The 15,283-nt window shown below is 31.2% G+C and overlaps 1 protein-coding gene across 5 annotated transcripts in view; it reads left to right on the top strand.

The window, feature by feature from the left end:
• The window catches only part of LOC107015042 (probable xyloglucan endotransglucosylase/hydrolase protein 23), an 18,100-nt gene extending 12,714 nt beyond the window's left edge, over positions 1–5,386 (top strand). For 3 of the 5 annotated variants that reach the window (XM_015215202.2, XM_015215200.2, XM_027915715.1), the window contains exons 2-4: positions 4,248–4,485; positions 4,568–4,761; positions 4,857–5,353. In XM_015215202.2, coding sequence (XP_015070688.1) covers positions 4,248–4,485; positions 4,568–4,761; positions 4,857–5,253 — 829 coding nt within the window. In that variant the 3' untranslated portion in view covers positions 5,254–5,353. Of the gene's footprint in view, positions 1–4,247; positions 4,486–4,567; positions 4,762–4,856 lie in introns of all 5 variants that reach the window. The other 2 variants (XM_027915716.1, XM_027915717.1) reach the window with 2 other exon arrangements.
• The last annotated feature ends 9,897 nt before the right edge of the window (positions 5,387–15,283 follow it).

Raw genomic sequence — 15,283 nt, 5'->3', positions numbered from 1 at the left:
TATATATATATATATATATATATATATATATATATATATATAATACATCGTTTATTAATTTTAACTAATATTTACCTGTCATATTACTTCATTAATAACTTATAACAAGATTGAAAAAAAAAAGAAATTGATTTAATGGGTTTTAATTAATTCTTAATCAGTAACAAGTTTAAATGTGCAATTAAGGTATTGCTCTTAATATCTTTCTACAAGTATCATGACTCTTTTTGTTCCTCTTTTATTGCTTGTTCAACACGTGGTGGAGGGTTTTGTATTAATTTTGCATGTTTATTTAGATATATACTAAAATCAAACGAATAGAAAGTGAACCATCGCCTTCTCAGCTAACTTCTACACCTCAGATTTTGAAGTTTCAAATTGGTAGGTTTTTCGTTTTCCCTTTGTAGTTTTGATCGATTTGTTTTCTTTTTTATGCAATTGTTTGTTCATTGTTCATTGTACTTCTATGAATCATCTCTTTTGTTTGGTTTGTTTTATTTTATTTTCTTGTTGTGCAATTTCTAGATTTTACTTCTCTGAATCTCCTCTTTCTTTGTTCTGCACATTCACACTTCTTTGCTGTTTTTCTTATCAATTATGTTATAGGGCTATTTTTTAACGAATATGTTCATTTTAAAATGATAATACAAAATTATAGGTTTTATTTGAGTTATGGGTATAAATTATATTTTTTGAAATAGTTAAATATTTCTCTCAAAATTTATGGTCAAACACATGGTAAAACTTCACCTAAAAATGATTTGCCAAGCATATTTGAAAATTTGGAGTCAAACACTAGCTCATAATTAATTAGAGGGAAAATGCACAAGTATCCCCCTGAACTTATTTTATAAATAATTTTCTCCCCTTTTAAACTTACGTGACACTATCTTGTGGGCCCACTGCGTGTTGACATTTTTTTTCAAGCTAGTGTCACGTAGGCTGAAAAGGGGTAAAAAATTATTTATAAAATAAGTTCAGGATGGTAATAGGACTTTAGTATAGTGTAAGTGTGTTAAAGTCTCGTTGTTTTGAAGTATGACAAAGTTAAGAAGCTATAGCAGTAACATGGCAAAAAGAGGAAGATGTATGTCTTATTTGTTGTGTTCGTAATGTATGTTTGTCATCATCAAAAAGGGGGAATTTGTTAAACTGAGAAAAATTTTGATAATTGACAAATACATGAACAGATGAAAGAAACGACTTGTTTGACGTGTTTCTTACAGACCGAATCCGACTTGGATAAGGTGAAAGTCAACCTCGCGAATTAGAAGATATGAAGCTGTGGAAGTATTGCTTTTTTGACAAGCAACCAGTACAGAAAGTTTCCTTTTATAAAAAGGAATTCGCAACCAAGTTGAAAAAGGAATTAGCATTCAATAATGTTTTCTTATTTAATTAAGGAAACTTTTTTGGCAATATATAAGGAAAATTTTGTGGAAAGTTTTTCTTATTTAATTAAGGAAAATTTGTGGAAGGTTTTCTTATTTAATTAAGGAAAATTGATTGTAAGTTTTCCTGACAAGTTATTTAAGGAAAACTAAGTATAAGTTTTCCTTGAGACAATAACATAAGTTTAAGAAGAACGAAGAAGCACTTGCGGCAAAGACAAACAATGATAAAAAATCCAAGTTGAACTTAACAAGGTTTTGTAGAGGCAAAGACAAAGTTGATTCAGACAAGAAGTTTAAGATGCGGCGAAGACAAGTTCGAGTTGAACTAGGTTCCACACAAAAAAGGAGTCCTACATGAAGTAGGATTTCTAGTTGAAATAAGTTTTTGATTCAATTCCAAATCTATAAACAGGGCGATAGTTTCGCTTGAGAAAAATTACGCACTTACATAGAGAGAAGATCAAAACACGATCAAGAGATTTGAGAGAGTTTTGAGATTTATCGGGAGTGTTGCAATTTGTGAGGAAAAATTATAAGATTGTAATTAAGAATTTTTATTAGAATCTGAGTTTTGTGAGTAGGAGTTGTTCGACAAGTTGTAGAACTTCAAGAACATTAGAAGATATAAAACCGGGGGTTCTGTGTCTTTGGGTAGCTAGAAATTAGAGTTTATAATTCCTCTAAGAATTAGAGTTTATAATTCCTTAGGTTATATAGCTTTGTAATCATTTGTTGAGACTTGAAGTTTAATAATGTGGAGTTAAATTCTACAGAGGTGTAGGTCGTGGTTTTTGATGGAAGTTCTGTTAATAACTTTTGATAATGACAAATACTTTTATGAACCAGGTTCATTGATAATGACAGATACAAATATTATGTTGACTCACTTATGAACCAGGTTCATTATTAAATCAGTGGTCGTTCCAATTGAAAAGAGGCGAAAGACAAATATTAAGGCACAGCTGGAATTATGGAAAAAATAAATGAATATAATAATAATTTCCATAAATGAATAAGACAAAACCTTTTCTGAAAAGGTTGCCTACTGTTGAAGACAAAACCTTTTCTGAAAAGGTTGCCTACTTTAACCTTTTCAGAGAAGGTTGCGTGAAAAAAAAAAATAGAGCAATTCTTTTCCATATCAAAGAAGGATACAGAAATCAGAATTATTATCAACTTCAAAGAGAGGAAATAATTCTTGTTCAAAGGTCTATATAAACAGTAATTCCAAGATAAAGAAAGCAGTTCTTTGCAATCGAATAAAGTGTGAGGTGAGACGAAGAGAAAGGCAGCAAAGAGAGTTTTTGTGAGTTTTGTGTGTTTTGTTAACTTGTGAGCTTTGTTCTTAGTAAGATCGTAAGCTTGTGTGATTGTAAACAAGAAGTGGGTTTGGCTTCTTGTGGAGAGAGGAGATTAGTGAGTAAGTTTGCAAAAAGTGGGTTTGGCTTTTTGTAAATTTAGAGAATTCGATTAGAGTTAATCGAATATTGTAATTGAGTAAGAAAAGGTAATAAAACGAAGTTGAGTTTTTCCTTCCTTGAGATAGGAAGGTTTTAATTAAAGTATACTATTTTAATTAATTCTTTTCTTAGGCAAACAGTCAAGAACCTGGTTCTTGATTTAGGGGTAAGGTTTTTTCAGTTTTTACCCATAAAAGTTGAGGTTTTCCGCAATAAAATATTGTCTTATTATTTTATTTGCTTCATACAACGTAACTGCTGTAATCTGCAAAGGAACATATAGAATAAACCTGTTCCTTAGGCAATTTTGAGTGTCAGAATTCCAACAAAGTGTTTCTAAAATTTCAGACATAAGTTAGAAGGGTACTTATGCATTTTCCCTTATTTGTGCAATCAAAGGTTATATTTTTAAGTACACTATCATTACATCATGCCAAATAAGCAAATCATTATAATTACTATTCTATCTAATTACTAGGTTATACTCCCTATAATTCGTATTAACTAAATTTTTGAGAGGATGCACCCCATTAAGAAATATAATTTAGGACATCAATTGAACTATCACTTTATATTTTTGACCTTTTAGTTATTTTAAATTATTTTAAAAAATAAAAATAATTTAAAGCAAAATTACAAATATAAACAATTATCTCTCTTAAAATTATCAGCTATGTAAATGTAATTTGACGGTTGGAAATATCCACCCTCCCTCTACTTGTTCATTCTTTTAAATAAACTAGTTCTCGAACACGTGCAACGCACGTGTATTTCATATCATTTTAAACTACACGAACACACAGTCAACTATGAACCTGTGTGCTCCAAGCATAGTCCATGTCCACATTTCAAAGTTCAAATATGCAAAGGCATTCACAGATCAACTTGTATCTGAATTTGAATTTTATTGCAACAGGAGATTTTCATAAATAGATATTATACTAAAAGAAGTGAATACACTGCTATCTTAGCAATAATACAAAAAGTGTTGGTCAATATTTGTAGCTAAATCAATTATATTGGAATAGATTTATCTGAAGTAAGACTCTTTTTGGAGGAGAAATCTAACTAAAGAAGGCAAATGAAATAATTGGACAAACCCACCTTATGATACACTTTATAGAGTATTTAACGAATGTGAAAATATTGATCAGAATAAATATTATTGAGAAGATTAAACTATGTCCAACCAATAAAATAAAGAAATTTTATATATTAAAATATGAATGAAAATGTAAAAAGAAGTTGGGAGATGAAAGAAAAAAAATTTAATGAGTGAAATAAATTTTAGAGTTCCTACACACAAGAATTGTAGGAAATAGTAAATTAACGTTTTTCTTAGAAAAGTTAAATTTATACAACAAAATTATAGATACATNTTAGTACTTGTAATGTGTTTTATGATTAGTGCTTTTGGCATTGCAATTGGGGCCAAGTTTGATCAAGAATTTGACATCACATGGGGTGATGGCAGAGCAAAAATACTTAACAATGGCGACCTCCTTACGCTCACACTTGACAAAATCTCTGGCTCTGGTTTTCAATCCAAGAATGAATATCTCTTTGGTAAAATTGACATGCAGCTCAAACTTGTCCCCGGAAATTCTGCTGGCACTGTCACTGCTTACTATGTAAGTAATTCTCTTAAATTTTGAATCATTTTTGAGCTATATATACATGAATATCCCCTGAAATTGAACTCTTTTATTGCAGTTGTCATCACAAGGAGCAACACATGATGAGATAGATTTTGAATTCTTGGGAAATTTAAGTGGTGATCCTTATACTCTCCATACTAATGTATTTAGTCAAGGCAAAGGAAACAGAGAACAACAATTTCATCTCTGGTTTGACCCTACTGCTGATTTCCATACCTATTCCATCACTTGGAATCCACAACGCATCATGTAAGTAGTTAAACATTCAAACTTTCTTCAAATCTAACACATTCTTTTGGGATAAATCTTGATTTGGGGTTCTGTTATTTTTATGGTTGAAACAGATTTTATGTGGACGGAACGCCAATTAGAGAATACAAGAATAGTGAATCGATTGGAGTTTCATATCCAAAGAACCAACCAATGAGGATATATTCGAGTCTTTGGAATGCAGATGATTGGGCTACAAGAGGAGGACTTGTTAAGACTGATTGGAGCCAAGCACCCTTTAGTGCTTCTTACAGAAACTTCAGTGCTAATGCTTGTATTCCCAATTCTTCATCTTCTTGCAGTTCCAATTCTGCAACTTTAACAAGCAATTCATGGTTGAATGAAGAGTTAGATAACACAAGCCAAGAGAGGCTCAAATGGGTGCAGAAGAATTACATGGTTTATGATTACTGCACTGATTCAAAGCGATTTCCACAGGGATTTCCAGCAGATTGTGTTCAGAATAACTAAGCATTTATAATGAAAAAATAGTGTATTACTTTTTGTATCTAGAACTATTGTAATGATTCTTTTTATCAAAGATAAATAAATATGTTAGTTTTCTACCAAATTCGTCTAAGTAATGGATATGGATATACTTTTTTTTTTTTTTTTATAGATATGAAAAGCTATGCTCGCACAAGAGAATGAAGTTGAATTTTCATCATAAGCAATAGAAAGGTCGACGATATATTTATACAATTGTATTAGTTGAAAACAAGGAAAATTCTGCACTTTGTAGCACCAATCAGAATCATCTAATAGCTGGAGGAGTGAAGTCATATTTTGGATATTATTATGTGATTTGATTTATCATCATATTTCAAGACCTGTATGAAACGTTTTTTTTTTTAATGACTATGCTTTCACAATAGTTTAGTTTAGAGAAACTTCTTCACAAAAGTTTGGTAGGAATTAAGTCATGCAATATAAATAATATAGAATTTTCTTAAGTATTTGATTGATGTAGTGTGTTTGTGAAAAATGAAGTTTTACTTTTTGGGACATACGCTCTTTTATTCTCTTTAAAGAAAGTTTTTTTGGATCGGTATATAATATAATCTGTGGAATATTATGATACAAACATATATACTAATGCTGCAAATAATTGTTGATATCATAATATATATATAAAAATATGAATTTATGCTTGGTAAAAAAAAATTATTATTTCAATATTAAGAATATTTTTGATTAATTTTTTTAGGGCAACTTTTACATATAGCAAATAAAAAATTTATATTTGTATGTTATAAAAAAGTTTGCATAATTGCGCTCCATAGCAAACATAGAAATTGTATAATTCACTATACATATACAGTTGAAGCGAATTGTATAAAACAAAGTGTATAAAACGAGAAAGAGAAAGACACTTGGGCAGATAATTGTATAAACGAAGTGTATAAAACGAATTGTATGATTATAAGTGTATAGAACGATTATATACAATTTGAATTTGTATAAAATGAGAAAGAGAAAGATAAAATAGACTTGGACAGGGAATATACAATTGAATCGAATTGTATAAAACGAGAAAGTGAGAAATTAGATACAATTTGAATTTGTATAAAACTAGAAAGAGAGAAAGGCAAAAGAAACTGGGCAGGGGAGTATTTTTACTGTATAATTATAAATGTATAGGACGAAAATATATGTACTTGCATGTGTATATACAATTTTCTCACGCTTTATACAAACAGAAACGCAATTTATACATTTCGCTTCTGTTTGTATAAGTGAGAAAGGCGAGGGTTGCGAGCGAGATCTGGAAGAGGGGAGAAAGGGGAACAAAAATATATGTATTTATACAATTTTCTATGCTTTATACAAATAGAAACAGTTTTTATACACTTGTGTTTGTATAAAAAGTGAGGAAGCGAGCGAGAGATTGAAGCGAGAATGGGAGAGTGACGAGAGAGATTTTTGAGAGAGAGGCGACTGACAAATTTTGGCAAACGTTTGCTATGGAGCACAATTAAATCAAACCCTAGCTACTCTATTTATTTTAGGTTATTAGTTTGCTATTATATACAATTATCCCTTTTTTTTAAAATATACACCGTTGAAGGAGCACCCCAAAATAAGAATATTTGGGTGAATGACCTTTTTCTGAGTCCAATTTAAATTGAGGCTCATAGCCCATAGGTCCAACCCAAGTTAGATTAGCTTGTTGACCCTTGAGGCTGGGCCTGGGTTGGCTTCGTGGACCAACATAATTTAAATCAAATTCAATGCTTAAAAATTAAGTTTATAAAGCTTACACTTAACTGTTGACAGATATTTCAGTTTAAGTTTTTTTTTTCTTTTCTGGAATGTCATCAATTTAATGAAGTTTCAAACCAACATTTCCTTCCAAAATATGAGTACTTACTTATATTATTAGGGGATTACGTTTAAAAAAATATTTAAAAATAAAAAAATTATTAGTAAAAACTATGCTTGCGTTAGCCTTGGGTACTTTTATGATTGGATTGGACCGATCGTTTTAGAGTCATTTCAAATGAAGAATTAATATGTCCTAATTCATCAAATCAAATTCCTTGACTTTTTTAGTCTATTCGAAACTCACATTATCCCGCACGCAAGATTCGTGATGCTCCACCGTGATTTTTTTTATATTTGGGGCACATATTTGAGATTCTGATTAAGAATAAAATAATTTCATCATTGCAGCACAACTCATGATGGTAAATTCCTTAGATTTATGAGACTTGAATATTGAGTTGGACCAGTGTTTTAACAACGCTCTCGACTTATTATGTATTTCTCCTCCATTATAAATTTGTCGATACAACTTTTAGGCCTATCTTCTCATGAACCAACCCTTTGAAGAAGACTATTAATATCAATCATGATGCCTCTTTTGTTTTCATCTTCATCTTATCTCTCCTTCTTACTTTTGGTCATCATCATCATTTACTTTCCCAGCCATCCATCTATTGCTCGCAAGTCACTACCTAACAAGGTAAAATTCAACTTATAATTACTACAATTTAAAACTAGCTAGCTATGTCTTAATATTTATTTTATGGTGTATATAAACATCATTTACTTGCAAAATTATGCACATGCAGCAGGCTGTATTAGACGAGCTTTTCAGGTGCGCTCTTTTACTCTTCATTCATTTGAGTTCATATGATACTATTCGGAGGATATTCAATATGTCTAATCAAACTGCACCACGTAAAATTATTAAGCTTAACACACATGGTAAATAAAAAAATATATTTGACTTACGACATACGATAATTCATTGTGTGTTAAGCCTACATATTCTTGAATCAATGCTTTCAACCATAGTTTATAATTGACATAATACATAAATGTGCCCTTTAATTTGACTTCAAATCAGATTTATGCCCTTCAACTTTGGATGTGCACAAATAGACACTTAAACTTGTATAAAGTTGAACAAATAGACACACATGTCCTACATGTCTTTTTTTGTCCTACTTGGTATCCTACGTGTATTGTGTCATGTGGAACTCATGTGTTTAGTTATTTAAAAATTGGATAGTAAAAGTGTCTGTTTGTGCATTATGAAAGTTGAAAGTCAAAGTTAAAATTTAAAACCAAATTTAGGGTCCAATATATGTATTATGCCTTTATAATTTCCTGCTAGAATATGAAGTTCTGAATTTTTCTATTTTTCTTCCTCCGTTTATTTTGTTTCCCAAGTCTTGTCAAGTGGAATATAAATGTAGAACAATTTGGCCTTGCTTTCATTTCAACTGTTTGTTTTGTTAGTATGTATATATGATTTGCATGTTATTGATGGGATTAGACATGCAGGTAGAAATGATTGGCTCTCATTTGTCTCTATCAGCTTTGTCCCACGCAGTACGTTTGCTCAAGGCAGCAAAAACAAAGGTAATTAAATTCAACAAAGTGTCTTTAATAATACCAAAGACATAATACGCAAACATGCTTAATATATACACATATTTTTTTAGGCATAATACTTATATTAGACTTTAAACTTGGTTTTTAAATTTTAACTTTGACCTCTAACTTTTATAATGCACAAATAGACACTTTAACTATCCAACTTTTAAATAAATAAACACATGAGTCCTACATAGCAAATATACCACGTAGGACGAATGACATGTAGGACATGTGTGTCTATTTGTTCAACTTTATACAAGTTTAATTGTCTACTTATGCACACCCAAAGTTGAAGGGCATAAATGTAATTCGAAGCCAAGTTAAAGACATATTTATGTATTACGCCTATTTTTTAACTTGATTTCATGTGATATTTATGTTTAATTTTAATTAGGAGTGCATAAGTAGATACTTCAATTTTTATGAAATTGAACAAGTAATCATATGTGTTCTACATGACATAATACGTATGTATGCCACCATGTAGGATGTCATGTTGGACACATGTGTATGCAATTGTTTCACTTTATATAAGCTTAAATGTCTACTTGTTCATATCTAAAATCAGAGGATATAGATGTCAATTAAGGCCAAGTTAATAAACACATTTATGTAGTATCGAACTTCTATGTCATCATGCATAAGTCTAAATGAGTATGAGCTATTCAAGATGGATTAAATAAAAAGTCTAGTCTATTTCGTTCAACTAGTGTTAAGCTTTAAATTTATTTTAAGGGAAAAGGTATAGATTCTTCCTTAAACTTGTACCGAAAAGTCAGTTATACGCTTATACTATCATGGCGACCTATTACACACCTCTGCTATTAAAAGTGAATTTATTTACCCGCTAAAGCTGACATGGAATAACAATAATAATTATATAAAAAAAACGCGCGTCAGGTAATTAAGAAAGTAAAAAAAAATCAAAATATTTACTACACCCCACCGCCACATCTCTTCTTCTTCACACCCTCACCATCCTCATCTTCTTTACACCCCATTAAACATAAAATAAATCAATAACAAGAAGCAACCAAGAAACAAATTACTTCAAATAGGAGTAAAATTTTGAGAGGTTTCAATTGTTGGAGCTTCATCGGACATTTTGAGTGAATTGACGTTCAATTGAATATGAGAAGAAAATTAATTTTCTATTATCTTCATTTTTTAAGAAACCTCCATGAAAAAACATGGAAAAAGAACAAAGAAATATATGTCTAGATCTGATAAATATTTACAACTACAAGCTGCAACAAATAACAATGGAAGCTCATTTTCCATGACCAATCAATGGAATAAATTGAAGGAAGAAATTGAAGCAACCTTCTTGTGAATACATTTTGGAATGGAAGAACTCTTCATCTCCACGACTAAACTCCAAATTTCGAATAATTTTTTTGATGGTCATTCCTAAAAGTTTCTTCTTTATCATTTTGCTATGAAGAAGACATAATTATTAGAGAACTTAAACAATTCATTTGAAATTAATTAGTGTAAAATATAATTAATAAAATAAAACATAAGTAATAAAGAAAAGAAAGTAAAAAATATTTAAAAAATATAATTTCTGACGTGGCGCTGATATGGCAGCGAGTGTAATACACTGCATACTCTGAGAGTGGTGTTAAACATATCAGTGTGGTATTAAATTCACTTTGAAGTAGTTAAGGTGTGTAATAGATCGTTATGATAGTTAAAGTGTGTAACTGACTTTTTAGTACAAGTTTAGGGAGGAATTCATGCCTTTTTCCTTTATTTAATTTTAAAAATGCTTAATAAACTTTTTGTTTGTTTATTACCGTACATAATTAACATGTCAAATAAATTTCTTTTTAGAATTTTAATTTTGGCATTTTTTTTTGTGAGCAAATCAATCCAATTTTTAAATAAGCTAAATTAATAACTGAGATAAATAAAAATTTTATGAGGTAATTTTTTATATCTAATGAATCAAGGTGGACACCACATTTCATCAAGTTTGTTCAGTTCCACAAAATGTTTTGACCCTACTTGTAAACAAAAGAATCATCTACTCAATACTACGTTAATGTGTTTTTATAAGCAAGCTCCATATCTCTGATATGCACGTAAATATCAAAAATTATATTTCAATAATTATATTACTGAATAGACAAGCCATTTTAATCAGTCTTGATATCTAATTTGGAAAAAAAAAAGGTGATTTAATTACCTGTTTATAGAAGATAATTAAAATTGCTTTAATAATGTAACCACCTCAACTTCACCCTTTCCTATATGTAAATGCCCTTGGTACAATATTTTCTATTTATTTACGTATCAAACATCAGAAAATAAGTATCGAGAAAATATTTTCCACCAAACACATCTTTTAAGTGTGTATAGTGTTGTTAAATGCGAAAACTATTGAGTTGTTAATGGTTTTGTAGGGTGCAAGATGGTCAACAACTCATGAAATACACATGGCTTCCAAGAGTGGAAATAAGAAGAATTTGTATGGAGACATTATAGAGATGGATTACGACCCACCACACCGTAAACCACCCATTCATAATTAATACAACAAACATTTATTTATTTGTTTGTTTTCCTGTATACAATTACAGCATAACTCAACAGTATTTAGCTATTTATCTCTTCTCTGTGGACTGTGGTAGCCTACCTCAATAATTAAATTCATATATTAGTTGTCACATAAATCATGAAGAAGGATAATAACTTCAATTTTTCTGAAATGCGACTTCTCAATTTTGCTTACGACAAAGGGAATTTATAAAAATAATATTTGAATTGACACGTTTCTAAAGAAAATCAACGTAAAGACTTACTGGTAGTGCATGGCTTGTGGAGTACTGTTACGATCCAAATTACTGTGATTGACACTTACACCAACTCTCCGGTTATTACTACAACCCAACTAAGCAGCCTTAACCAAGATACTACACATATAAAGATACAGAAGCAGGTTTGAATGCATAAATTATATAGAGTTCCCATAAATTATACCGGATAGCATGCAAGACTCCCCTAGGTATGTCTCCATACAAACTTTTATATGGGAAGCTTGTCACCTGCCGGTTGAGTTAGAGCACAAGGTCATGTGGGCGATGAAGAAACTGAAGATGGATTGGAATGAAGCAGTGGAGCAGAGACTTAATGGGTTGAATGAGCCTGATGAGTTTCGCCTAAAAGCATATGAAAGTTCAGCCCTCTACAAAGAGAAGATGAAGAAGCAACATTCAACTAAACATTCATATGTAATATTACCAACTAATAATTAATATGTTGGTGAATTTTACCAATGGATTAGTGATCGGTTGGTATATTACCAACTATTTTAATGATGTTAACTAACTACAATCTTTTTTCATCGGAAAAATTTCCAACTAATTTGATATTGGTTGGCAATTTTACCAACAAATTACATTTCGTTACTACTTTACCAACATATTTATATTTGGTTGGTAAATTTAGCAACACAATCTAGTCGTTCGTAAATGTTTGGTTAGTAATTCATTGTTAATATGTTAATAAATTATATAAATATTTTTTTGTCATAATTACCAACCGATATATACTTCGTTGGTAATATTACCAACAAAAGGTGTGCGTTAGTAATATTTTTGTTGGTAATCCATTGATAGAAGGTTGCTAAATTTGGCACCATTTTTTTCCGCCGTATTTTCCAACTAAAATACTTAGTAAGATTTATTATGGTAATCCGTTAGAATTTCGTTGTTATGGTTTAAAATATTATCCGGTTAGAAATATGTTGGTAATTTGTTAGTAGAATATTAACCAACTTAAGTTGTTAGTAAAATCTGTTGGCAATTTGAGTTTTTTTTGTAGTGAATGAGCTCATCCTTTTTTTTCAAAATTATTAAATGGATAGTCTTCAACATCAACGATTTATTTTTTACTTCAGACCTTAACTATAAATCCATAACCATTGGCATTACTTGTTTTCGTAATGGTTCCATTTTATAGTTGAGTTGGGTTGTGCATTCGGTCTTTCGGTTCGGTTTTATACATCCAAAAAAACCCAATCCAAATTAGAATTCGGTTCGATTCAGTTTGCTTTTTCAGTTTAATCCAAATAGTGCACACCCCTAGTTGAGTGTGTAAAAAGAGGGAAAGAAATAATATTATAGTTTTTGATCAGGATTGTGGTCTCTACTATCTTTTTCATCTTTAAAGTACATGGAATATATTAACCACTAGGAACCAAGTACACAAGGGTGTACCTAGGGTGTTCCTGAGTTCATGTGAACTTTTTTTTCTTCTTTCAAGATCATATATAGTAGAGTTATATTTTTAAAAGATACTTAAATATGGATATGACCCACACTCAAAGTAACATCTAATGCGATGACCGTAATCATTTGTACTTGATTGTAATGATTGTCCTTTAGCTAAGCACACTAGACGTTCTATTTCTCATTCGACTAGTCCTTCTAATAAGGTGTTTGAATTTTTGCACCTAGGTGTTTGGGTACCATACTATGTAGAAACACTTGATGGGAATAAACATTTTTGGGCTATAGTCGATGATTTCTCCCATATCACTTGGATTTTTTTGTTGAGGTTTAAGACTGATGTTATATTAGTATTAAGGCAATTTTTTAAGTTGATCCACACTCAATTCCAGACTGTTGTTACAAAAGTGAGATGAGATAATGGTGTTCAATTTGTGAATGCTGATTTGCAGCTTCTCCTCAAGGAACTTGGTATTTTGCACCAGAGAAGTTGTGTCCATACCCCTCAGCAAAATGGTGTAGCTGAGAGGAAGCATTTAAATTTGCTTGAAGTAGCTCGATTCCTCAGATTTCAATGGCATATCCCTTTAAGATTCTGGGGTCAATGAATTCTAACTGCAACTTATGTAATTAACATATTGCCCTTAGCAGTCCTTGGTGGAAAATCTCCTTATGAGTTGTTATTTGGAATGAGACCTATTCTTAGTCATCTCAAGACTTTTGAATGTTTGTGTTATGGCAGTGTCTTTCGTAGAGTGGACAAATTTTCTTCAAGAGTAGTGCCCTCAATTTCATGGATTATTCTACAACCACCAAGGGCTACATATTGTTTGACCTAACAAGGGAAAATTTTTATATTAATATAGATGTAATGATGATTAATTTTCCTGGTCTACTGAACCTTTGTCATCTAGTGACATTTATCCTGTGGATGAGCCTCCTATTACATATCCTCCTGGCCCTTTGGTACGTAATCTTGTCAGTCTAGAACCAATTCATGCAATTTCTAAAGATATACTTCACCAGTCACCCGCCACTCTTTATGTTCCTATATTTATTCCTGATCCTTCGCATACAAGAAAATCACACAGAGTGATAAAGGCTCATTTTTTGCATGTTGATTACATTACTAAATAATATGCTACTAATGTTTCCTATCCAATCAATGCATATATACCTTCTTCGTAATCTATTTCTCTTGCTTATCAAGTATATCTCAACTCCTTATCTAATATACAGGAACCAATGACCTATGAGGAGGCTATTCAACATAGTAGATGGGTTGAAGTCATGAATTATAATTTACAAAGCTCTTGAGCTTAATCACACTTGGGACCTAGTACCTTTACCCCCAAAATAAGGCTGCTATTGGGTGTAGATGAGTTTATAAGGTAAAACTGAAAGATTTTAGTGAGGTGGAGAGGTTCAAGGCCAGGTTGATGGAATAAGTCTACAACCAACAGGAGAGTCTTGATTACCATGAAACATTCTCTCTTCAGTGGCCAAAATTGTCACTGTGAGAGTTGTTTAATTTTATCATCGGTTGCACAACATAATTGGCATGTTCACTATTTGGATGTGTACAATGCATTTCTTCAGAGTGATCTCCATAATGAGGTTTATATGCAGCTTCCTCAGGAATTAGCAAGTCACGGGAAGTCTATCATAATAGTTTGTAGACTTGTTAAATCCTTATATGCGTTAAAACAAGCTAGCAGACAATGGAATTTGAAATTGTCTAAAGCCTACGTACGATTCACTCAAAATTGCGTGGATCACTCATTGTTTAAAAAGGATATTATCATCACTTCGGTCTATGTAGATTATATGCTAGTATCAGCCAGTAATATTATATTTGTTATTGAGTAAACTAAGGCATCCCTACATAAAGCCTTCAAGAGCAAGGATTCAGGAACATTGAAGTTTTTCTTGGAATGAAGTTCAATAGATCTTCCAAGGGAATCCTAGTGGATCGGAAGAAATATGCTCTTGAGATCATCTCAGAGCTGAGAATTGAATTTTCAAAACATGCATGGACACTTCCGGAGGTTAATACAAATCTAACTACATAGGATTTTGAAGAATTAATGCAGAAAGTATATGATGATATGCTAGAAGATAAGATTAAATATCAAAGATTGATAGGGAAAATGTTGTATTTGACATTAACAAGGTCTCATCTAACCTAATTTGTACAAACACTTGTCAGTTCTTAGGACTACCTAGAAAATCACATTGGGATATAAGAATAAGGGTCATGAAATTTATCAAGAGAGCAAGAACAAGCTCTGAGGATTTTACTGAGTAGACAAGTCTCCATTTCATTAACACCTTTTTGTGATACAGACGGTCCTCTTGTCCTAATACTAGAAAGTCAG

Source organism: Solanum pennellii, chromosome 3, assembly GCF_001406875.1.
Source record: "Solanum pennellii chromosome 3, SPENNV200".
Classification (NCBI taxonomy): domain Eukaryota; kingdom Viridiplantae; phylum Streptophyta; class Magnoliopsida; order Solanales; family Solanaceae; genus Solanum; species Solanum pennellii.
The sequence above is the reverse complement of the archived record's forward strand: the minus strand, read 5'-3'. Positions and strand labels throughout refer to the sequence as shown.